This window comes from Hyla sarda, chromosome 11, assembly GCF_029499605.1.
Source record: "Hyla sarda isolate aHylSar1 chromosome 11, aHylSar1.hap1, whole genome shotgun sequence".
Classification (NCBI taxonomy): Eukaryota; Metazoa; Chordata; class Amphibia; order Anura; family Hylidae; genus Hyla; species Hyla sarda.
Genome location: NC_079199.1, coordinates 106,780,369 through 106,804,381, shown reverse-complemented (window position 1 = coordinate 106,804,381; position 24,013 = coordinate 106,780,369). Strand labels below are relative to the sequence as shown.

Genomic DNA, 24,013 nt, shown 5'->3' with positions numbered 1-24,013 from the left:
GTCGCGGCTCCTCCGGGGTGTGTGTGTGTCGCGGCTCCTCCGGTGTGTGTGTGTCGCGGCTCCTCCGGGGTGTGTGTGTGTCGCGGCTCCTCCGGGGGGTGTGTGTGTGTGTCGCGGCTCCTCCGGGGTGTGTGTGTGTGTGTGTCGCGGCTCCTCCGGGGTGTGTGTGTGTGTGTCGCGGCTCCTCCGGGGTGTGTGTGTGTCGCGGCTCCTCCGGGGTGTGTGTGTGTGTGTGTGTCGCGGCTCCTCCGGGGTGTGTGTGTCGCGGCTCCTCCGGGGTGTGTGTGTGTGTGTCGTGGCTCCTCCGGTGTCGCGGCTCATGTTGTGACTTTCCTCTTTGCAGGGGGATGAAAGTCATCGAGAACCGCGCCCTGAAAGACGAGGAGAAGATGGAGCTACAAGAAATCCAGCTGAAGGAAGCCAAGCACATAGCCGAGGAGGCAGACAGGAAATACGAGGAGGTGAGTGGGACCCAGGTAATGGGGGGCACTAGACAGAGATCCGGGGGTCTTCTCACTCCTGGGCTCTTCTACAGGTGGCCAGGAAGCTGGTGATCATCGAGGGGGACCTGGAGCGCACGGAGGAGAGAGCGGAGCTGGCAGAGTCGTGAGTATCGCCCTCATCCCTGCCCCCTCCTGATATACAAGGCCTGAGCGGGGGCTGCCCCCTGGTGTCAGGGCAGGATAATACACCAGGAAGACCATGCACTCAGCTAGAAGGGTCCTAAAATCATTGGGGGGGAGGGAAGGAATGTGGCCCTGCTGATACTTCCTGTGGGGGGATGGGCGTCTGCAGATCATTCCTCCCCCTTCAGGTCAGACAAGCTTGCTGGTGGTTTCTACATAACTGTGTAGTCCCGGGTGGGGGTTTAGGGGTCTCCTTCCCCACTCAGGCCTTGTTTAACCCCATCCTCCTTGCATGAACTGAATTTGATGTCTTTGTTTTTACCCTCCCTGCCCTCCCGGGCTTGTTCTGTGTGTCGCTGCCGATTTCTCCCTCCGTCCTTCCAAAAAAAAATCCCAAATTTCCCTCCCACACATCTGCGTCACCAGCCGGGTCCGCGAGATGGAGGAACAGATGCGACTCGTAGACCAGAGTCTGAAGTGTCTGAACGCATCTGAAGAAAAGGTAAAATAAAGATGGCGGCTGCTCCTGTCCCGGCCGCTGCTCCCCCTGTGTGGTCTCCTGTTCTCAGCTCCGCCGCCTCCTGCTCTGTGTTATGGGGGGTTCTGGGGGGTGGGGACAGAGCAGGGAGCGCTGGGCTCCTCCGAATGTTTGGTCATGGCGGAGTGCGCTCTTCTTATCCTTCCTGTCTTTCCTTTCTTTCTTCCATCCCTCTCGCTCGGCCTCCTCAGAAAATGCGCCGAGTTTGAGGAGGAGCTGAAAAATGTCACCAACAACCTGAAGTCCTTGGAGGCTCAGGCAGAAAAGGTAAGGGGTAAAAATCCCTCTGACTGCTCTCCCTGGCAGGGCAGAGTGCAGGTGCTGGGAGTAGTATTTCCTGCTGCCTGATAGGACAGTGAGGAGGGGGCCGAGCGTCTGTCTGTAGGTTAGAGGCTTCTATAGCCCCTGGGGGTCTTGGTGAAGGGGGGGGGGGGGGGCGTTTACTTTAGGGGGGGGAGTTTTCATTGACGTCTCTTTATTTATTTTCCAGTATTCACAAAAGGAAGATAAATACGAAGAAGAAATTAAGATTTTGACAGACAAACTAAAAGGTTTGTGATGGGCGGAGCCTCGGGTGCTGGGGGTGGGTGTCCATAGCCCCCAGGTCCTCTGTGTTGGAAGGGCCTATTCTTATGGGGGCATCCAAAGTTACCCAATTCTCCTCTATTGGGGCAGGACCTGGTTGTCAATAGTGCCCCCTAGTTCCCCCTCTATTGGAGCAGAACCTAATGTTAGGGTGGTCTTCTATAGTCCACTAGTTCCCCTCTATTGGAGCAGAACCTAATGTTAGGGTGGTCTTCTATAGTCCACTAGTTCCCCTCTATTGGGGTAGAACCTAATGTTAGGGTGGTCTTCTATAGCCCACTAGTTCCCCTCTATTGGGGTAGAACCTAATGTTAGGGTGGTCTTCTATAGTCCACTAGTCCCCCCCTCTATTGGAGCAGAACCTAATGTTAGGGTGGTCTTCTATAGTCCACTAGTCCCCCTCTATTGGAGCAGAACCTAATGTTAGGGTGGTCTTCTATAGTCCACTAGTTCCCCTCTGTTGGGGTAGAACCTAATGTTAGGGTGGTCTTCTATAGTCCACTAGTTCCCCTCTATTGGAGCAGAACCTAATGTTAGGGTGGTCTTCTATAGTCCACTAGTTCCCCTCTATTGGGGCAGAACCTAATGTTAGGGTGGTCTTCTATAGTCCACTAGTTCCCCTCTATTGGGGTAGAACCTAATGTTAGGGTGGTCTTCTATAGCCCACTAGTTCCCCTTTATTGGAGCAGAACCTAATGTTAGGGTGGTCTTCTATAGTCCACTAGTTCCCCTCTATTGGGGTAGAACCTAATGTTAGGGTGGTCTTCTATAGTCCACTAGTTCCCCTCTATTGGAGCAGAACCTAATGTTAGGGTGGTCTTCTATAGTCCACTAGTTCCCCTCTATTGGAGCAGAACCTAATGTTAGGGTGGTCTTCTATAGCCCACTAGTCCCCCCCTCTATTGGACCAGAGCCTAATGTTAGGGTGGTCTTCTATAGTCCACTAGTTCCCCTCTATTGGGGCAGAACCTAATGTTAGGGTGGTCTTCTATAGCCCACTAGTTCCCCTTTATTGGAGCAGAACCTAATGTTAGGGTGGTCTTCTATAGTCCACTAGTTCCCCTCTATTGGGGCAGAACCTAATGTTAGGGTGGTCTTCTATAGTCCACTAGTTCCCCTCTATTGGAGCAGAACCTAATGTTAGGGTGGTCTTCCATAGCCCCCTAGTTCCCCTCCGTTGGAGCAGAACCTAATGTTAGGGTGGTCTTCCGTAGCCCCCTAGTTCCCCTCTATTGGGGCAGAACCTAATGTTAGGGTGGTCTTCTATAGTCCACTAGTTCCCCTCTGTTGGGGTAGAACCTAATGTTAGGGTGGTCTTCCTTAGCCCCCTAGTTCCCCTCTATTGGGGCAGAACCTAATGTTAGGGTGGTCTTCTATAGCCCACTAGTTCCCCTCTATTGGAGCAGAACCTAATGTTAGGGTGGTCTTCTATAGTCCACTAGTTCCCCTCTATTGGGGTAGAACCTAATGTTAGGGTGGTCTTCTATAGCCCACTAGTTCCCCTCTATTGGGGTAGAACCTAATGTTAGGGTGGTCTTCTATAGTCCACTAGTCCCCCCCTCTATTGGAGCAGAACCTAATGTTAGGGTGGTCTTCTATAGTCCACTAGTCCCCCTCTATTGGAGCAGAACCTAATGTTAGGGTGGTCTTCTATAGTCCACTAGTTCCCCTCTATTGGAGCAGAACCTAATGTTAGGGTGGTCTTCTATAGTCCACTAGTTCCCCTCTGTTGGGGTAGAACCTAATGTTAGGGTGGTCTTCTATAGTCCACTAGTTCCCCTCTATTGGAGCAGAACCTAATGTTAGGGTGGTCTTCTATAGTCCACTAGTTCCCCTCTATTGGGGTAGAACCTAATGTTAGGGTGGTCTTCTATAGCCCACTAGTTCCCCTTTATTGGAGCAGAACCTAATGTTAGGGTGGTCTTCTATAGTCCACTAGTTCCCCTCTATTGGGGTAGAACCTAATGTTAGGGTGGTCTTCTATAGTCCACTAGTTCCCCTCTATTGGAGCAGAACCTAATGTTAGGGTGGTCTTCTATAGTCCACTAGTTCCCCTCTATTGGAGCAGAACCTAATGTTAGGGTGGTCTTCTATAGCCCACTAGTCCCCCCCTCTATTGGACCAGAGCCTAATGTTAGGGTGGTCTTCTATAGTCCACTAGTTCCCCTCTATTGGGGTAGAACCTAATGTTAGGGTGGTCTTCTATAGTCCACTAGTTCCCCTCTATTGGAGCAGAACCTAATGTTAGGGTGGTCTTCTATAGTCCACTAGTTCCCCTCTATTGGAGCAGAACCTAATGTTAGGGTGGTCTTCTATAGCCCACTAGTCCCCCCCTCTATTGGAGCAGAACCTAATGTTAGGGTGGTCTTCTATAGTCCACTAGTTCCCCTCTGTTGGGGTAGAACCTAATGTTAGGGTGGTCTTCTATAGCCCACTAGTCCCCCTCTATTGGAGCAGAACCTAATGTTAGGGTGGTCTTCTATAGTCCACTAGTTCCCCTCTATTGGAGCAGAACCTAATGTTAGGGTGGTCTTCTATAGTCCACTAGTTCCCCTCTATTGGGGTAGAACCTAATGTTAGGGTGGTCTTCTATAGCCCACTAGTTCCCCTTTATTGGAGCAGAACCTAATGTTAGGGTGGTCTTCTATAGTCCACTAGTTCCCCTCTATTGGGGTAGAACCTAATGTTAGGGTGGTCTTCTATAGTCCACTAGTTCCCCTCTATTGGAGCAGAACCTAATGTTAGGGTGGTCTTCTATAGTCCACTAGTTCCCCTCTATTGGAGCAGAACCTAATGTTAGGGTGGTCTTCTATAGCCCACTAGTCCCCCCCTCTATTGGACCAGAGCCTAATGTTAGGGTGGTCTTCTATAGTCCACTAGTTCCCCTCTATTGGGGCAGAACCTAATGTTAGGGTGGTCTTCTATAGCCCACTAGTTCCCCTTTATTGGAGCAGAACCTAATGTTAGGGTGGTCTTCTATAGTCCACTAGTTCCCCTCTATTGGGGCAGAACCTAATGTTAGGGTGGTCTTCTATAGTCCACTAGTTCCCCTCTATTGGAGCAGAACCTAATGTTAGGGTGGTCTTCCATAGCCCCCTAGTTCCCCTCCGTTGGAGCAGAACCTAATGTTAGGGTGGTCTTCCGTAGCCCCCTAGTTCCCCTCTATTGGGGCAGAACCTAATGTTAGGGTGGTCTTCTATAGTCCACTAGTTCCCCTCTGTTGGGGTAGAACCTAATGTTAGGGTGGTCTTCCTTAGCCCCCTAGTTCCCCTCCGTTGGAGCAGAACCTAATGTTAGGGTGGTCTTCCGTAGCCCCCTAGTTCCCCTCCATTGCTGTCTTCACTGACCCCAATCTTTTCGGTTACAGGCAGAAACAAGGGCCGAGTTCGCCGAGAGATCAGTTGCCAAACTTGAGAAGACCATCGATGACCTGGAAGGTAGGTTCTGTAAAGTATGTGCCCCCCTCAGTGTTCTGCAATGGAAGCTGCTCCTCAGATTACTGTGGGCGCCTGCAGAGTATCCCATTATTCTGCCCCCTGCTGGTTGTGTAGATGAGGACGCAGCTTCTATGGGACTGTCGGTCCCTCGTATTAGGACTGACATGTGCAGGTTCTCTCCTCACCCGTTTCCTTCCCGTCTCCACCCAGATGAGCTGTACGCCCAGAAGCTCAAGTACAAGGCAATAAGTGAGGAGCTGGACCACGCCCTCAATGACATGACCGCCATGTAAATAGCGTGTGCTGCTTATCCAGAGGGTGGGGGGCACCGGCTGTGCTGGGCCCGCCATCTTACTAACCCCACCTTTACTGCCCAGTCTGCTGCTCACTGCTTGCAGATTGCTGTGTGACTTGTGTGTGGGAGGCACCACCATCATGCTTGTGTGATCTCAGCGCCACAGGACGCTGCTCCCTCCGCTCTGACATGTCTGTGCACTGTGTGTGCGTGTGAAGGACTAACCCCGGGGTGGGGAGGGCTGCACCGCATGGATTCCTCCGGCTTCTGACACTTGTCTCTCTCATCTCTCACGTAGATAAGTCCAGCGAGTCTCCCGCCTCATCTTCTTCTTCCTCCTTCTCTCTCTCTCTGATGGATTATATTGACTTTCTAAAAACATTTATGGTCTCCAGCATTTATTTTCGTCTGTGTTTCTCTTTATTCCGACATTTCAATGTCCTGATGAGACAATTTCTCAATCATATTGATCAGGAGTAAATAACTTTTCCGTAAATGGAAGCCACCTGTGAAGGCATGCTGGGAGTTGTAGTGCGAGCACTATTGTGTCACTATTCAGCTGGGTGACGGGCCTCAGGCTGCATTGTAGGTAGAGCGCCCCCTCCTGTATACATCTCACTGGGGTAGAGCCCCCTCCTCCTGTATACATCTCACTGGGGTAGAGCCCCCTCCTCCTCCTGTATACATCTCACTGGGGTAGAGCCCCCCCCCCTCCTCCTGTATACATCTCACTGGGGTAGAGCCCCCTCCTCCTCCTCCTGTATACATCTCACTGGGGTAGAGCCCCCTCCTCCTCCTCCTGTATACATCTCACTGGGGTAGAGCCCCCTCCTCCTGTATACATCTCACTGGGGTAGAGCCTCCTCCTCCTCCTCCTCCTGTATACATCTCACTGGGGTAGAGCCCCCTCCTCCTGTATACATCTCACTGGGGTAGAGCCCCCTCCTCCTCCTCCTGTATACATCTCACTGGGGTAGAGCCCCCTCCTCCTCCTGTATACATCTCACTGGGGTAGAGCCCCCCCCCCTCCTCCTGTATACATCTCACTGGGGTAGAGCCCCCTCCTCCTCCTGTATACATCTCACTGGGGTAGAGCCCCCCCCCCTCCTCCTGTATACACCTCACTGGGGTAGAGCCCCCCCCCCCTCCTCCTGTATACATCTCACTGGGGTAGAGCCCCCCCCCCTCCTCCTGTATACATCTCACTGGGGTAGAGCCCCCCCCCTCCTCCTGTATACATCTCACTGGGGTAGAGCCCCCCCCCCTCCTCCTGTATACATCTCACTGGGGTAGAGCCCCCTCCTCCTGTTGTATACATCTCACTGGGGTAGAGCCCCCTCCTCCTCCTCCTGTATACATCTCACTGGGGTAGAGCCCCCTCCTCCTCCTGTATACATCTCACTGGGGTAGAGCCCTCCTCCTCCTGTATACATCTCACTGGGGTAGAGCCCTCCTCCTCCTGTATACATCTCACTGGGGTAGAGCCCCCCCCTCCTCCTCCTGTATACATCTCACTGGGGTAGAGCCCCCCCCTCCTCCTGTATACATCTCACTGGGGTAGAGCCCCCCCCTCCTCCTGTATACATCTCACTGGGGTAGAGCCCCCTCCTCCTCCTCCTGTATACATCTCACTGGGGTAGAGCCCCCCCCTCCTCCTCCTGTATACATCTCACTGGGGTAGAGCCCCCTCCTCCTCCTCCTGTATACATCTCACTGGGGTAGAGCCCCCTCCTCCTCCTGTATACATCTCACTGGGGTAGAGCCCCCCCCCCTCCTCCTGTATACATCTCACTGGGGTAGAGCCCCCTCCTCCTGTATACATCTCACTGGGGTAGAGCCCCCCCCCTCCTCCTGTATACATCTCACTGGGGTAGAGCCCCCTCCTCCTGTTGTATACATCTCACTGGGGTAGAGCCTCCTCCTCCTCCTCCTCCTGTATACATCTCACTGGGGTAGAGCCCCCTCCTCCTGTATACATCTCACTGGGGTAGAGCCCCCTCCTCCTGTATACATCTCACTGGGGTAGAGCCCCCTCCTCCTGTATACATCTCACTGGGGTAGAGCCGCCTCCTCCTCCTCCTCCTGTATACATCTCACTGGGGTAGAGCCCCCTCCTCCTGTATACATCTCACTGGGGTAGAGCCCCCTCCTCCTGTATACATCTCACTTGGGTAGAGCCCCCCCTCCTCCTCCTGTATACATCTCACTGGGGTAGAGCCCCCTCCTCCTCCTGTATACATCTCACTGGGGTAGAGCCCCCTCCTCCTCCTCCTGTATACATCTCACTGGGGTAGAGCCCCCCCCCCTCCTCCTGTATACATCTCACTGGGGTAGAGCCCCCTCCTCCTCCTCCTGTATACATCTCACTGGGGTAGAGCCCCCTCCTCCTCCTCCTGTATACATCTCACTGGGGGTAGAGCCCCCCCCTCCTCCTCCTCCTGTATACATCTCACTGGGGTAGAGCCCCCCCCTCCTCCTGTATACATCTCACTGGGGTAGAGCCCCCCCCCTCCTCCTGTATACATCTCACTGGGGTAGAGCCCCCTCCTCCTCCTCCTGTATACATCTCACTGGGGTAGAGCCCCCCCCTCCTCCTCCTGTATACATCTCACTGGGGTAGAGCCCCCTCCTCCTCCTCCTGTATACATCTCACTGGGGTAGAGCCCCCCCCCTCCTCCTGTATACATCTCACTGGGGTAGAGCCCCCTCCTCCTGTATACATCTCACTGGGGTAGAGCCCCCTCCTCCTGTTGTATACATCTCACTGGGGTAGAGCCTCCTCCTCCTCCTGTATACATCTCACTGGGGTAGAGCCCCCTCCTCCTGTATACATCTCACTGGGGTAGAGCCCCCTCCTCCTGTATACATCTCACTGGGGTAGAGCCCCCCTCCTCCTCCTGTATACATCTCACTGGGGTAGAGCCCCCTCCTCCTCCTCCTGTATACATCTCACTGGGGTAGAGCCCCCTCCTCCTCCTCCTGTATACATCTCACTGGGGTAGAGCCCCCCCCCCTCCTCCTGTATACATCTCACTGGGGTAGAGCCCCCTCCTCCTCCTCCTGTATACATCTCACTGGGGTAGAGCCCCCTCCTCCTCCTCCTGTATACATCTCACTGGGGTAGAGCCCCCCCCCCCCTCCTCCTGTATACATCTCACTGGGGTAGAGCCCCCCTCCTCCTCCTCCTGTATACATCTCACTGGGGTAGAGCCCCCCCCCTCCTCCTGTATACATCTCACTGGGGTAGAGCCCCCCCCCCCTCCTCCTGTATACATCTCACTGGGGTAGAGCCCCCCCTCCTCCCCTGTATACATCTCACTGGGGTAGAGCCCCCCCCCTCCTCCTGTATACATCTCACTGGGGTAGAGCCCCCTCCTCCTCCTGTATACATCTCACTGGGGTAGAGCCCCCCCCTCCTCCTCCTGTATACATCTCACTGGGGTAGAGCCCCCTCCTCCTCCTGTATACATCTCACTGGGGTAGAGCCCCCCCTCCTCCTCCTGTATACATCTCACTGGGGTAGAGCCCCCCTCCTCCTCCTGTATACATCTCACTGGGGTAGAGCCCCCTCCTCCTCCTGTATACATCTCACTGGGGTAGAGCCCCCCCTCCTCCTCCTGTATACATCTCACTGGGGTAGAGCCCCCCCTCCTCCTCCTGTATACATCTCACTGGGGTAGAGCCCCCCCTCCCCCCCCTCCTCCTGTATACATCTCACTGGGGTAGAGCCCCCCCCCTCTCCTCCTGTATACATCTCACTGGGGTAGAGCCCCCCCCCCTCCTCCTGGTATAGCATTGTTCTTCTCACTGGGGTAGAGCCCCCCCCCCCTCCTCCTCCTGTATACATCTCACTGGGGTAGAGCCCCCCCCTCCTCCTCCTGTATACATCTCACTGGGGTAGAGCCCCCCTCCTCCTCCCTGGGGTAGAGCCCCCTCCTCCTCCTCCTGTATACATCTCACTGGGGTAGAGCCCCCCCCCCCTCCTCCTGTATACATCTCACTGGGGTAGAGCCCCCCCTCCTCCTCCTGTATACATCTCACTGGGGGTAGAGCCCCCCCCTCCTCCTCTGTATACATCTCACTGGGGTAGAGCCCCCTCCTCCTGTATACATCTCACTGGGGTAGAGCCCCCTCCCCCTCCTCCTGTATACATCTCACTGGGGTAGAGCCCCCTCCACCTCCTGTATACATCTCACTGGGGTAGAGCCCCCTCCTCCTGTATACATCTCACTGGGGTAGAGCCCCTTCCTCCTCCTGTATACATCTCACTGGGTAGAGCCCCCTCCTCCTCCTCCTCCTGTATACATCTCACTGGGGTAGAGCCCCCCCCCCTCCTCCTGTATACATCTCACTGGGGTAGAGCCCCCCTCCTCCTCCTGTATACATCTCACTGGGGTAGAGCCCCCCCTCCTCCTCCTGTATACATCTCACTGGGGTAGAGCCCCCTCCTCCTGTATACATCTCACTGGGGTAGAGCCCCCTCCCCCTCCTCCTGTATACATCTCACTGGGGTAGAGCCCCCTCCACCTCCTGTATACATCTCACTGGGGTAGAGCCCCCTCCTCCTGTATACATCTCACTGGGGTAGAGCCCCTTCCTCCTCCTGTATACATCTCACAGGGGTAGAGCCCCTCCTCCTCCTGTATACATCTCACTGGGGTAGAGCCCCCTCCTCCTCCTCCTCCTGTATACATCTCACTGGGGTAGAGCCCCCTCCTCCTCCTCCTGTATACATCTCACTGGGGTAGAGCCCCCCCCCCCCCTCCTCCTGTATACATCTCACTGGGGTAGAGCCCCCCCCCCTCCTCCTGTATACATCTCACTGGGGTAGAGCCCCCTCCTCCTCCTCCTGTATACATCTCACTGGGGTAGAGCCTCCTCCTCCTGTATACATCTCACTGGGTAGAGCCCCCTCCTCCTCCTCCTGTATACATCTCACTGGGGTAGAGCCCCCCCTCCTCCTCCTGTATACATCTCACTGGGGTAGAGCCCCCTCCTCCTCCTCCTCCTGTATACATCTCACTGGGGTAGAGCCCCCCCCTCCTCCTGTATACATCTCACTGGGGTAGAGCCCCCTCCTCCTCCACCTCCTGTATACATCTCACTGGGGTAGAGCCCCCTCCTCCTGTATACATCTCACTGGGGTAGAGCCCCCTCCTCCTCCTCCTGTATACATCTCACTGGGGTAGAGCCCCCTCCTCCTCCACCTCCTGTATACATCTCACTGGGGTAGAGCCCCTCCTCCTGTATACATCTCACTGGGGTAGAGCCCCCTCCTCCTCCTCCTGTATACATCTCACTGGGGTAGAGCCCCCTCCTCCTCCTCCTGTATACATCTCACTGGGGTAGAGCCTCCTCCTCCTCCTCCTGTATACATCTCACTGGGGTAGAGCCCCCCCCCTCCTCCTGTATACATCTCACTGGGGTAGAGCCCCCCCCTCCTCCTGTATACATCTCACTGGGGTAGAGCCCCCCCCTCCTCCTGTATACATCTCACTGGGGTAGAGCCCCCCCCCCTCCTCTGTATACATCTCACTGGGGTAGAGCCCCCCCTCCTCCTGTATACATCTCACTGGGGTAGAGCCCCCCCCTCCTCCTGTATACATCTCACTGGGGTAGAGCCCCCTCCTCCTCCTGTATACATCTCACTGGGGTAGAGCACCCCCTCCTCCTGTATACATCTCACTGGGGTAGAGCCCCCCCCTCCTCTCCTGTATACATCTCACTGGGGTAGAGCCCCCTCCTCCTCCTCCTGTATACATCTCACTGGGGTAGAGCCCCCTCCTCCTCCTCCTGTATACATCTCACTGGGGTAGAGCCCCCCCCCCTCCTCCTGTATACATCTCACTGGGGTAGAGCCCCCCCCCCCCTCCTCCTGTATACATCTCACTGGGGTAGAGCCCCCCCCCCTCCTCCTGTATACATCTCACTGGGGTAGAGCCCCCTCCTCCTGTATACATCTCACTGGGGTAGAGCCCCCTCCTCCTCCTGTATACATCTCACTGGGGTAGAGCCCCCTCCTCCTCCTGTATACATCTCACTGGGGTAGAGCCCCCTCCTCCTCCTGTATACATCTCACTGGGGTAGAGCCCCCTCCTCCTCCTGTATACATCTCACTGGGGTAGAGCCCCCTCCTCCTCCTGTATACATCTCACTGGGGTAGAGCCCCCCCCTCCTCCTGTATACATCTCACTGGGGTAGAGCCCCCTCCACCTCCTGTATACATCTCACTGGGTAGAGCCCCCTCCACCTCCTGTATACATCTCACTGGGGTAGAGCCCCCCTCCTCCTGTATACATCTCACTGGGGTAGAGCCCCCTCCTCCTCCTGTATACATCTCACTGGGGTAGAGCCCCCTCCTCCTCCTGTATACATCTCACAGGGGTAGAGCCCCCTCCTCCTCCTGTATACATCTCACTGGGGTAGAGCCCCCTCCCCTCCTCCTCCTGTATACATCTCACTGGGGTAGAGCCCCCTCCTCCTCCTGTATACATCTCACTGGGTAGAGGCCCCCCCTCCTCCTCCTGTATACATCTCACTGGGGTAGAGCCCCCCCCCTCCTCCTCCTGTATACATCTCACTGGGGTAGAGCCCCCTCCTCCTCCTCCTGTATACATCTCACTGGGGTAGAGCCCTCCTCCTCCTGTATACATCTCACTGGGGTAGAGCCCCCTCCTCCTCCTGTATACATCTCACTGGGGTAGAGCCCCCCTCCTCCTCCTGTATACATCTCACTGGGGTAGAGCCCCCCTCCTCCTCCTGTATACATCTCACTGGGGTAGAGCCCCCTCCTCCTCCTGTATACATCTCACTGGGTAGAGCCCCCTCCTCCTCCTGTATACATCTCACTGGGGTAGAGCCCCCTCCTCCTGTATACATCTCACTGGGGTAGAGCCCCCCCTCCTCCTCCTCCTGTATACATCTCACTGGGGTAGAGCCCCCCCCCTCCTCCTGTATACATCTCACTGGGGTAGAGCCCTCCTCCTCCTGTATACATCTCACTGGGGTAGAGCCCCCTCCTCCTCCTGTATACATCTCACTGGGGTAGAGCCCCCTCCTCCTCCTCCTGTATACATCTCACTGGGGTAGAGGCCCCCTCCTCCTCCTCCTCCTGTATACATCTCACTGGGGTAGAGCCCCCTCCTCCTCCTCCTGTATACATCTCACTGGGGTAGAGCCCCCCCTCCTCCTCCACCTCCTGTATACATCTCACTGGGGGTAGAGCCCCCTCCTCCTGTATACATCTCACTGGGTAGAGCCCCCTCCTCCTCCTGTATACATCTCACTGGGGTAGAGCCCCCTCCTCCTCCTGTATACATCTCACTGGGGGTAGAGCCCCCCCCTCCTCCTCCTCCTGTATACATCTCACTGGGGTAGAGCCCCCCTCCTCCTCCTGTATACATCTCACTGGGGTAGAGCCCCCTCCTCCTCCTGTATACATCTCACTGGGGTAGAGCCCCCCTCCTCCTCCTGTATACATCTCACTGGGGTAGAGCCCCCCTCCTCCTCCTGTATACATCTCACTGGGGTAGAGCCCCCTCCTCCTCCTGTATACATCTCACTGGGGTAGAGCCCCCTCCTCCTCCTGTATACATCTCACTGGGTAGAGCCCCTCCTCCTGTATACATCTCACTGGGGTAGAGCCCCCCCCTCCTCCTCCTGTATACATCTCACTGGGGTAGAGCCCCCTCCTCCTCCTGTATACATCTCACTGGGGTAGAGGCCCCCTCCTCCTCCTGTATACATCTCACTGGGGTAGAGCCCCCCCTCCTCCTCCTGTATACATCTCACTGGGGTAGAAGCCCCCCCTCCTCCTCCTGTATACATCTCACTGGGGTAGAGCCTCCTCCTCCTCCTCCTGTATACATCTCACTGGGGTAGAGCCCCCTCCTCCTCCTCCTGTATACATCTCACTGGGGTAGAGCCCCCTCCTCCTCCTCCTCCTGTATACATCTCACTGGGGTAGAGCCTCCTCCTCCTCCTGTATACATCTCACTGGTGTAGAGCCCCCTCCTCCTCCTCCTGTATACATCTCACTGGTGTAGAGCCCCCTCCTCCTCCTCCTGTATACATCTCACTGGGGTAGAGCGCCAACAGTCCAATAGTTTGGTCTCCTCCCGCACTGGCAGGAAGTGGGGGCGGGGCACAGCTCAGTGACATCACACATATTTGGGAACACCCACTTTCTTCTGCTGGGAGCTCACACAATGTGAGGAGGGGGAAGGTAGGGTACACAGCTTTTTAATGGGCAGGATGGGTTTATGGAGGAGTTGGGGAACATAATCGGAGTTTACAAAATTTGGTCTTACGAGCGGAGAACGGGTTAAACTGGGACCCACGGCTAATGCCCGGCATTAACCCTTTAGATGCTTCAATCAAAGTTGATTGCTGCGTTTACACTGAAAGTAAGACTATCCTGGCAGCTCAGCCGATCGCGACTATCGCGACAGAATCACAATGTCCCGATCAGCTTACTGGACAACGGGAGGGTCGGCGATCTGCTGCTTCATGCCTGCGCGGCGCTGATCAATGCGAACAGTCTCTGCAGTTTAAGATTACAATGGTGTAGGAGTGCGCGGTGTAGACCCCCCCCCAAATAATATGAGGTTAGCTAAACCGCATGGTCGATGGCGTATACGTAAAAAATAACCACTTCATATACCATAAAAAATATGAATAAAAGCCATCAGACCACGGCGCAAAATATGAGCCTCATTCCGCCCCCGTACACGGAAAATGTCAGTTATAGGGGTCAGAATTTAACTATTTTAAACCTAATTTTGGTGCATGAAGTAAAATAAATCCTATATCTATTTGGTGTCCCTGTGACCATGCGGACCCACAGAATAAAGATAGGGGCGATCTATTGAAAAGTGCGCTGCGCAGAAACGGAAGCGCTAAAGTTACAAAATGGGAGAAAAAAAATTGCTGCAGATTATGTACATTTGGTGACACAAATAACAAAAGCCCTTTATACGGGTCTGTGGGCGCAAAAGTGAACGCGTCCTGATTTTTAGAAGATGAAGAGGAAAAAACAAAAGTGCAAAAACGAAGATTGTTATGAGTCGTTAAGGTGAAAATGGGCCGAGTCCCTAAGGGGTTAAAGGGCTCGTTCATGTAAATAAGGGGAGGGGTCTTGGATTGTGTGGGGAGTCTGAGTAGCGCAGATCAGGGCTGTAGTGACTATATAGCCTGTATATATGGGGGTGGGGGGGTCTCGGCAGTGTCCTGTATATATGGGGGTGGGGGTTCTCGGCTGTGTCGTGTATGTATGTATGTATATGTATATGTGTGTATATATATATATATATATATATATATATATATATATATATATATGGGGTTCTCGGCGGTGTCCTGTATATATGGGGGGTGTCTCGGCGGTGTCCTGTATATATGGGGGGGTGTCTCGGCGGTGTCCTGTATACTATGGGGGGTGTCTCGGCGGTGTCCTGTATATATGGGGGGGGTCTCGGCGGTGTCCTGTATATATGGGGGGGGGTCTCGGCGGTGTCCTGTATATATGGGGGGGGGGTCTCGGCGGTGTCCTGTATATATGGGGGGGGTCTCGGCGGTGTCCTGTATATATGGGGGGGGGTCTCGGCGGTGTCCTGTATATATGGGGGGGGGGTCTCGCGGTGTCCTGTATATATGGGGGGGGTCTCGGCGGTGAGAGAGAGAGATATATATAGATAGATATATAGATAATATATATAATTTATTATAGAGGGGGAGGGGTGTCTCGGCGGTGTCCTGTATATATGAGGAGTCTCGGCAGTGTTGTATGTGTGTGTATATGGCTCAGGTTGGGCCCCCCCCCCCCATCTCCTACTATATAGTCATGGAGGACCCCCCCCTCCCCTCTCCTCTAATTCGTGGAGACCCCCCTCCCCTGTCCACACAGTCGTGGAGACCCCCCCCTCCCCTCTCCTCTTATTCGTGGAGACCCCCCACCCCTGTCCACACAGTCGTGGAGACCCCCCCCCCCCAACGTTCTCGTATAGAATCGTACATCCAGACTCCTCGGACTGACACAATGTATCGGACACTTATTGTCCCAGACACTTAACGCACTCGAAGATGTGGCAGAGAGAATCCGCAGGTTAGGGGGAAAAGTGTCTGATCGCAGGGGTCCGACTGCTGGGACCCCGGGCTCTGCTCTGCCTTTCGACCAGCTGACCTGCGCTTTAGAGGAGCAGAGCCCGGGGTCCCAGCAGTCGGACCCCCGCGATCAGACACTTATCCCCCTGTCCGGCAGATAGGGGATATGTTGTTGTTCTTCTCCCTCCTGCCGCATAAGACACGAGTTGGCATCGCGGGCCACCAATAGTGAGATAAACCCTGGTGTACCCCTGTAACATTGGTGTAGGGGGCCTCCTGCAGACCCCATTACACTGCCGAATTCCAGCAGCGGAGATCCTGTTCATTCTTCTAGCAGAATTACGGACGCGTCAGTGGTGACCGCCACGTGGAGTCTCCGAGCGGGACAAACCCTACGGGCGCCATTATAGTGGAGGATGCTCTGCAGGCCCCGGAGCTGTACTCCCGGATGGGGCGACGCTCTGCGTCCGGTCGGGGCCGCTCTGTTTATCCTGATCCAGATTTATGGCCATTGTTGCTCTTCACTCAGCTTTCCCCGGACCAGACAGTCTACAGGAGGGCGAGTCTGTGGATGTGTTACGTCTCTGTATAATGTGACGGCTCGTGCTGCAGTCGCATCCAGAGCTGCGCTCCTCTTCAGGATCCATTATGGCTGATCACATGGTTGTTGAGCGCAGCTCTGGAGGTGACTGGAGGATGAGACGTCTCGGTGCATGGTCTGTATCTTCAGTCTCTCTCGGACACTAACACAAGCTCTCTCTTTTCTGTCTCCTCCTCTCTTCTTTGTCTCCGCCCCTTCCCCTCCCCTTAATCCCTTTGCCCTCCCCCGCAGAGCGTCTCTACAGCCAAATGGAGAAAAACAGACTCCTTGCTAGTGAGCTGAAGGTGACTCTCCATGACCTCTGTGATTGAGGTCGGGCCCTGTACACCCGTAGTACGTGGCGGATCAGCGGGGGACGTGGAACACAACCCGGGGGAGGGGCCTCCCCGGTCTATATGTATATTACTGGCCTCACCGGCCCCCTCCACACTCAGGACTGATGCTATAACACTGCAGCACTGAGAGACCCACTCTGTGCTGCCCCCAGTGGAGCGGAGGACTGACCCGGATCGCTGCGTCTCATCTGTCTGTGGCCCCTGATGCAGTGAATGTTGGTGGGGCCCCCTATAAGCTGTGATGTCATCATGCAGCCTGTGACCTCATTAGGTGTCTCCTGTAGGGCTGGGCGGTGGATCGGTTCATACCGAATTTTTTGGGCTGCACGATATGAATTTTGCTGTCAGTGAATGGAGATAAATCCTGATGTCAAACAGCTGAGGGTCTGTTACAGTGTGTCAGTCTTATTTACATGGGGCTGCAGCTCTTCCTGTATGTACGTGTGGGTGGAGCTGTGTGGAGGGGCGGGGCCTGCATGTGTTGTATCCTGAATAAACTTCATGTTGTGACTCCTCGCTGTGTGGAGGGGGCGGGGCTGTGTGGAGGGGGCGGGGCCTGCACGTCTGTATCCTGAATAAACTTCATGTTGTGACTCCTCGCTGTGTGGAGGGGGCGGGGCTGTGTGGAGGGGGGCGGGGCCTGCACGTCTGTATCCTGAATAAACTTCATGTTGTGACTCCTCGCTGTGTGGAGGGGGCGGGGCTGTGTGAGGGGGCGGGGCCTGCACGTCTGTATCCTGAATAAACTTCATGTTGTGACTCCTCGCTGTGTGGAGGGGGCGGGGCTGTGTGGAGGGGCGGGGGCCTGCACGTCTGTATCCTGAATAAACTTCATGTTGTGACTCCTCGCTGTGTGGAGGGGGCGGGGCTGTGTGGAGGGGGCGGGGCCTGCACGTCTGTATCCTGAATAAACTTCATGTTGTGACTCCTCGCTGTGTGGAGGGGGCGGGGCCTGCACGTCTGTATCCTGAATAAACTTCATGTTGTGACTCCTCGCTGTGTGGAGGGGGGCGGGGCTGTGTGGAGGGGGCGGGGCCTGCACGTCTGTATCCTGAATAAACTTCATGTTGTGACTCCTCGCTGTGTGGAGACGTCTTTCTTGATGGCAGAATCTGTGGTGTCGCCTCCGGAGCTGCGCTCACTGTACACACGCCATCTCCTAGGATGCATTACAGACCAGCAGAATGGTGAGTGCAGCTCCGGATGAGACTAGATATAAGGCTACATCACAGGAGAGTCCATTTGTCTGTCTTGGGAAAGCTGAGTGATGACCATTCCAGCCCGTAGACCTCTTACAGATGAGGGGAATGGCGGCCATATTAAATCAGATCCCGTCTCTCTTTAGGGCCGATACCGATGATCTGTGAACTTTCAGGCCGATAGCCGATAACTTATCCCGATATTCCAACCACCACTGCCCCCCCGCCCCCGCCCGCCTATCCTCTGGCCAGAGACCACCGCCGCCCGCTTCTCTCCCCCTGCTGGTCCTGAGTCCAACAAACGCCGCCGCCCCCCCCATTGCCTCCCCATCCCCGCTTTTATAATTGCCTGTTCCCGGGGTCACTGTGCGCACTGACGTTGCGTTGAGGTCATTACTCGTCATTGCGCAGAGCACAGCAACAATGCAGGACGCCGCAGGAGCCCAGAAGTAGCGCCGACCCCAAGAATAGGTAATTATAAAACCGGGGATGGGGGAGGCAATGGGGGGGCGGCGGCGGTAATTGCCGATCCATTAACGTCCAAAATCGTGAATATCGGCCAAACCAATAATCTGTGGATCCCTAGCGCTGACCTGTGTTTTATGATCTCCTGCTGTAAATCTACATAAGTATTTACTGCTGATCGCTTGGTTTCCTCCAGTCACACCCAGAGCTGCTGGTGTCTCTCGTGACTTCATTGTGAGCGCAGCTCTGGGGGTGTACAGTGTATATATACAGCTCTGGGGGTGCACAGTGTCTATATACAGCTCTGGGGGTGCACAGTGTCTATATACAGCTCTGGGGTTGCACAGTGTCTATATACAGCTCTGGGGGTGTGCAGTGTCTATATACAGCTCTGGGGGTGTGCAGTGTCTATGTACAGCTCTGGGGGGTGTGCAGTGTCTATATACAGCTGTGGGGGTGCGCAGTGTCTATATACAGCTGTGGGGGTGCACAGTGTCTATATACAGCTCTGGGGGTGCACAGTGTCTATATACAGCTCTGGGGGGGGGGGGTACAGTGTCTATGTACAGCTCTGGGTGTGTGCAGTGTCTATATACAGCTCTGGGGGTGTACAGTGTCTATATACAGCTGTGGGGGTGTACAGTGTCTATATACAGCTGTGGGGGTGCACAGTGTCTATATACAGCTCTGGGGGTGCGCAGTGTGTATATACAGCTCTGGGGGTGCGCAGTGTGTATATACAGCTCTGGGGGATGCAGTGTCTATATACAGCTCTGGGGGGTGCACAGTGTCTATATACAGCTCTGGGGGGGGGGTACAGTGTCTATATACAGCTCTGGGGGGGGGTACAGTGTCTATATACAGCTCTGGGGGGGTACAGTGTCTATATACAGCTCTGGGGGGGTACAGTGTCTATATACAGCTCTGGGGGGGGTACAGTGTCTATATACAGCTCTGGGGGGGGGGGTGCAGTGTCTATATACAGATCTGGGGGTGTACAGTGTCTATATACAGCTCTGGGGGTGTACAGTGTCTATATACAGCTCTGGGGGTGTACAGTGTCTATATACAGCTCTGAGGGGGGGGTGTGCAGTGTCTATATACAGCTCTGTATACAGCTCCGGGGGTTGCGCTCTGTGTCTGTATACAGCTCCGGTTGCGCTCTGTGTCTGTATACAGCTCTGGTGGGGGGGGGGGGGGTGGGGGGGGGGGGGGTAGTACAGTGTCTGTATACAGCTCCGGTTGCGCTCTGTGTCTGTATACTGCTCCGGGGGGTGCGCTCTGTGTCTGTATACTGCTCCGGGGGGTGCGCTCTGTGTCTGTATACTGCTCTGGGGGGGTGCGCTCTGTGTCTGTATACAGCTCCGGGGGGGGCGCTCTGTGTCTGTATACAGCTCCGGGGGGGGGGGCGCTCTGTGTCTGTATACAGCTCCGGGGGGGGGGGGGGGCGCTCTGTGTCTGTATACAGCTCCGGTTGAGCTCTGTGTCTGTATACAGCTCCGGGGGGGGGGGGGCGCTCTGTGTCTGTATACAGCTCCGGTTGCGCTCTGTGTCTGTATACAGCTCCGGTTGCGCTCTGTGTCTGTATACAGCTCCGGGGGTGCGCTCTGTGTCTGTATACAGCTCCGGGGGGTGCGCTCTGTGTCTGTATACAGCTCCGGGGGGTGCGCTCTGTGTCTGTATACAGCTCCGGGGGGTGCGCTCTGTGTCTGTATACAGCTCCGGTTGCGCTCTGTGCCCGTATACAGCTCCGGTTGCGCTCTGTGTCTGTATACAGCTCCGGTTGCGCTCTGTGTCTGTATACAGCTCCGGGGGTTGCGCTCTGTGCCCATATACTGCCATGTCTTTGTGTCTTTGTCTCCTCCGGGCCCCGCGCCAATCACTACATCATAGAACTAATCTCTAGTGCCCCCCTGGTGTCAGGCCAGAGAAGTGTAACCCAGCTGTATATGCCAACTGCTCCCCCCACATGACAGAACATGTCCTCAGGGTCACATGACTGGTGTCTGCTGGGAGTTGTGGTTGTCCCCAGTGTCACATGACTGGTGCCTGCTGGGAGTTGTAGTTCCTGACTGTCTGTTTCTTCTCCAGATAAGCTGAGGGTCACCAAGGAGGAGAACTCCAAGATGCAGAAGATGTGGACGATACTCTGCAGGAATTACACAGCTTGTAGACCCCCGAGTCCCCGCCTGACGTCAGCGCCGCCGACCGGACCGCACTCCTCCTCCCCGTGTAACTGTTTGTTTCCTTTTCTATGATTGTGGGCGCCATCTTATCCCCGGAGGCGCCATCTTATCTTATCTGCCCTTCCCCCTTAATTGCTGGTTTTATGGATCAAACCATTCCGTGCCATATTCCGGGGGTCTGCGCCCAGTATTGTCCTGATTGGGGGCTCTGTCTATTGCCCCCTAGTGGTGAGAGGTGGGGGTCCGGCGTGACACTTATTACTGTACCATTCAGATGTTGTCCGGACCCCCGGGAATAGTATTACGGCTCCTATGGGGGTCTCCTCCCAGGGTTTGGGGGGGTATTGGGGGAGGTGTCTGACTTCTTGGTGCCCCTTCCAGCCAATAAACGCCATGTGCCACTTTCCTATCACTGCCTCGGGGTCCTGTCTGCGGGGGGGAGGGGCAGCGGGACCACCGGGTGGCATCGTGACGATCATGTTGTTGTTTTTTCTGACTGGTTTTAAAACAGAAATTTTTTTAACGCTTCCATATCCATCAATAAAATAAGGCTGCTACGTGAACGACACCGCTGCTGTGTGGTTATTATACCGGCGTGGGGTTAAAGGGGCACTCCACCTATTACAGACCTCCTCTAGTGCAGGGTTCCCCAACCAGCGTGCCTCCAGCTGTTGTAAAACCACAACTCCCAGCATGTAGTCTTGCAACAGCTGGAGGCACACTGGTTGGGAAAGCACTTCCCTAGTGTTTAGATTTGGGTAATGACAGCTCCCCCTGGTGGTGGTGATCGGTATCTGAAAATACCTCAATATTAATGGGGTGAAGGAAGCTTCGATATGGCCGCCCCCTCCCCGATTCTCTAATCCATTTAATAGATGGTCGCCGGAGCGGATACAGATCGGGGGTCTCCTAGATTCTATATGAATGTCTGGAATTGTTGGTGCCCCCCGAGCAGTTTACAGCAGGTCGTAGAGCGAGGATGCGGACTCCTCACCTGTATACACTGCGCCCTCTAGTGGCTTTGTTTGCACTGAAGCTCCAGGGTTCAAGGAGATTCTTTACCAGGGAGGGTCCTGCTGCAGGGACCCCCACAAACCCTAGATTGGGGGGCACTGCTGCTCGGTCAGGGGGGTCCCTGGTGTGAACACTGACAGCCAAATTATACCAGACGGGTTTCTTGCTGCGGTGCCATCTCTTCAGTGTTTCCCAACCTGGGTGCCTCCAGCTGTTGCAAAACTACAACTCCCAGCATGCCCGGACAGCCGTTGGCTGTCCGGGCATGCTGGGAGTTGTAGTTTTGCAACAGCTGGAGGCACCCAGGTTGGGAAATGCAGGTCTAAGGCAGTGTTTTCCAACCAGAATGCCTTTTAGCTATTGAAAAACTACAAATCCCAGCATGCCCGGACAGATGTTTGCTGTCCAGGCATGCTGGGAGTTGTAGTCTTGCATCAGCTGGAGGCACCCTGGTTGGGAAACTCTGCTCTAGACCGATGGCTGTCTGGGCATGCTGGGAGTTGTAGTTTTGCAACAGCTGGAGGCACCCAGGTTGGTAAACACAGGTCTAAGGCAATGACCCAGAGTTTTCCAACCCAAATGCCTTTTAGCTATACTACAAATCCCAGCATGCCTGGACAGATGTTGGCTGTCTGGGCATGCTGGGAGTTGTAGTTTTGCAGCAGCTGGAGACTCCCTGGTTTTGGTAGACCCTGAACTCTGCTGTGCAGGAATGAATCTACACTACTGCCCCCTAGTGCCCATGTGAGGACAGTGCAGTCCGGATCCTGTATGATCTATAAGTGAATGAGGTCGTGACCCTGATGTTACTGCGACCGGAAGACGACGGATGGATGGATGGACGACGCCTGCAGGGGCCCCCCGGCTGCTCGATAGATGGGGCCCCCCCCCCGGCTGCCCGATAGATGGGGCCCCCGCTCAGGCAGCATTGACCCGGCCTGCTGGGAGCCGCTCGTCTGAATCTTACGGGACCAAAGAGGATTGTCTTCCTTTCAGGACTGTTGTGGGTGCGGGGTTCTCCTTTAGCCTCATATGTACTTAAAGGGTTACTCAGTTCCCCAGCCACCGGAACATTGAGTTCCGAACACTGTGTGTGGGCTTCTGTGTTCACGCCCGCCCACTCATCATGTGACATCACGTCCTGCCCCCTCAATGCAAGTCTATGGGAGGGGGTGTGACGGCCATCGTGCCCCCTTCCCATAGACTTTCATTGAGGGGGCGGGACATGATGTCACATGATGAGGGGGCGGGCGTGAACACAGAAGCCTGCACAGTGGTTGGAACTCAACGTTTTGGATGCTGAGGAGCGGAGTAACCCTTTTAATATTTACATGTAGTACCAGGTGCGGCCACTACAGAGAGTATGGCGCTCTTCCTGGTGATGAATTGGCCTGGATATAATGTATACATGGGCCGGGGCATAACAACTTTATTGTCATTGAATATTACACCGTGTCCTGGGACCAGCAGAGAATTTATACAGGAAGATGAAGACAGCGCCACTCCTGTCCTCAGGTCCTGTGTGGTACTGCACCTTGTTTAAGTGAATGGAGCCAAGTTGTAATACCGCACACAGCCCTAGGATAGGGGTGGCACTATTTTATCCCCCTATGAATATATTGACTCTTTACAGTCCTTGATGGAGGCGGCCTGCACCTACAATGATAAATGCGGCCCATGTATCCAGTGTAACTGATCCTGATCACCTACAAAGTCCACAAAGCTGATCAAAACCCTGCAGAGGAAAAGCTGACAGGCTGTAGTAATGGAGCACTGATAACACTGATCAATGCTGTGCTATGCCAGGCTGTAGTAATGGAGCGCCTATAACACTGATCAATGCTGTGCTATGTCAGGCTGTAGTAATGGAGCACCGATAACACTGATCAATGCTGTGCTATGCCAGGCTGTAGTAATGGAGCGCCTATAACACTGATCAATGCTGTGCCAGGCTGTAGTAATGAGTGCCGATAACACTGATCAATGCTGTGCTATGGCAGGCTGTAGTAATGGAGTGCCGATAACACTGATCAATGCTGTGCTATGGCAGCCTGTAGTAATGGAGCGCCGATAACACTGATCAATGCTGTGCTATGGCAGCCTGTAGTAATGGAGCGCCTATAACACTGATCAATGCTGTGCTATGGCAGGCTGTAGTAATGGAGCACCAATAACACTGATCAATGCTGTGCTATGGCAGCCTGTAGTAATGGAGCACCGATAACACTGATCAATGCTGTGCTATGGCAGCCTGTAGTAATGGAGCGCTTATAACACTGATCAATGCTGTGCTATGGCAGCCTGTAGTAATGGAGCGCCTATAACACTGATCAATGCTGTGCTATGGCAGCCTGTAGTAATGGAGCACCGATAACACTGATCAATGCTGTGCTATGACAGGCTGTAGTAATGGAGCGCCTATAACACTGATCAATGCTGTGCTATGGCAGCCTGTAGTAATGGAACACTGATCAATGCTGTGCTATGACAGGCTGTAGTAATGGAGCGCCTATAACACTGATCAATGCTGTGCTATGGCAGCCTGTAGTAATGGAGCACTGATCAATGCTGTGCTATGACAGGCTGTAGTAATGGAGCGCCTATAACACTGATCAATGCTGTGCTATGGCA

General features: G+C 54.7%; 1 protein-coding gene across 8 annotated transcripts; it reads left to right on the top strand.

Moving 5' to 3' along the window:
- Positions 1–316: 316 nt before the first annotated feature.
- LOC130295293 (tropomyosin alpha-3 chain-like) lies at positions 317–20,936 on the top strand. 8 transcript variants are annotated; one of them, XM_056545914.1, is made up of 7 exons: positions 317–461; positions 536–606; positions 1,356–1,431; positions 1,655–1,715; positions 5,115–5,186; positions 5,397–5,435; positions 5,780–6,025. In XM_056545914.1, the coding sequence occupies exons 1-7, from the start codon at positions 348–350 to the stop codon at positions 5,959–5,961; spliced, it is 615 nt and encodes a 204-aa protein (XP_056401889.1). In that variant the 5' UTR covers positions 317–347; the 3' UTR covers positions 5,962–6,025. The 8 variants fall into 8 exon arrangements, with proteins under 8 accessions (XP_056401889.1, XP_056401888.1, XP_056401893.1 ...); XM_056545913.1 differs by lacking the exon at positions 1,356–1,431 and adding an exon at positions 1,053–1,128 and having other exon boundaries at positions 5,780–6,024; XM_056545918.1 differs by lacking the exon at positions 1,356–1,431 and adding an exon at positions 1,053–1,128 and having other exon boundaries at positions 5,397–5,475; positions 5,780–5,862.
- The last annotated feature ends 3,077 nt before the right edge of the window (positions 20,937–24,013 follow it).

Bases quoted from the DNA above. Each gene is read 5' to 3' on its own strand.
- LOC130295293 (XM_056545914.1), top strand. From the start codon at position 348: ATGAAAGTCATCGAGAACCGCGCCCTGAAAGACGAGGAGAAGATGGAG. The intron at 607-1,355 runs GTGAGTATCGCC...CGGCCTCCTCAG, and splicing joins AGAGCGGAGCTGGCAGAGTC to AAAATGCGCCGAGTTTGAGG. The intron at 5,187-5,396 runs GTAGGTTCTGTA...GTCTCCACCCAG, and splicing joins GACCATCGATGACCTGGAAG to ATGAGCTGTACGCCCAGAAG.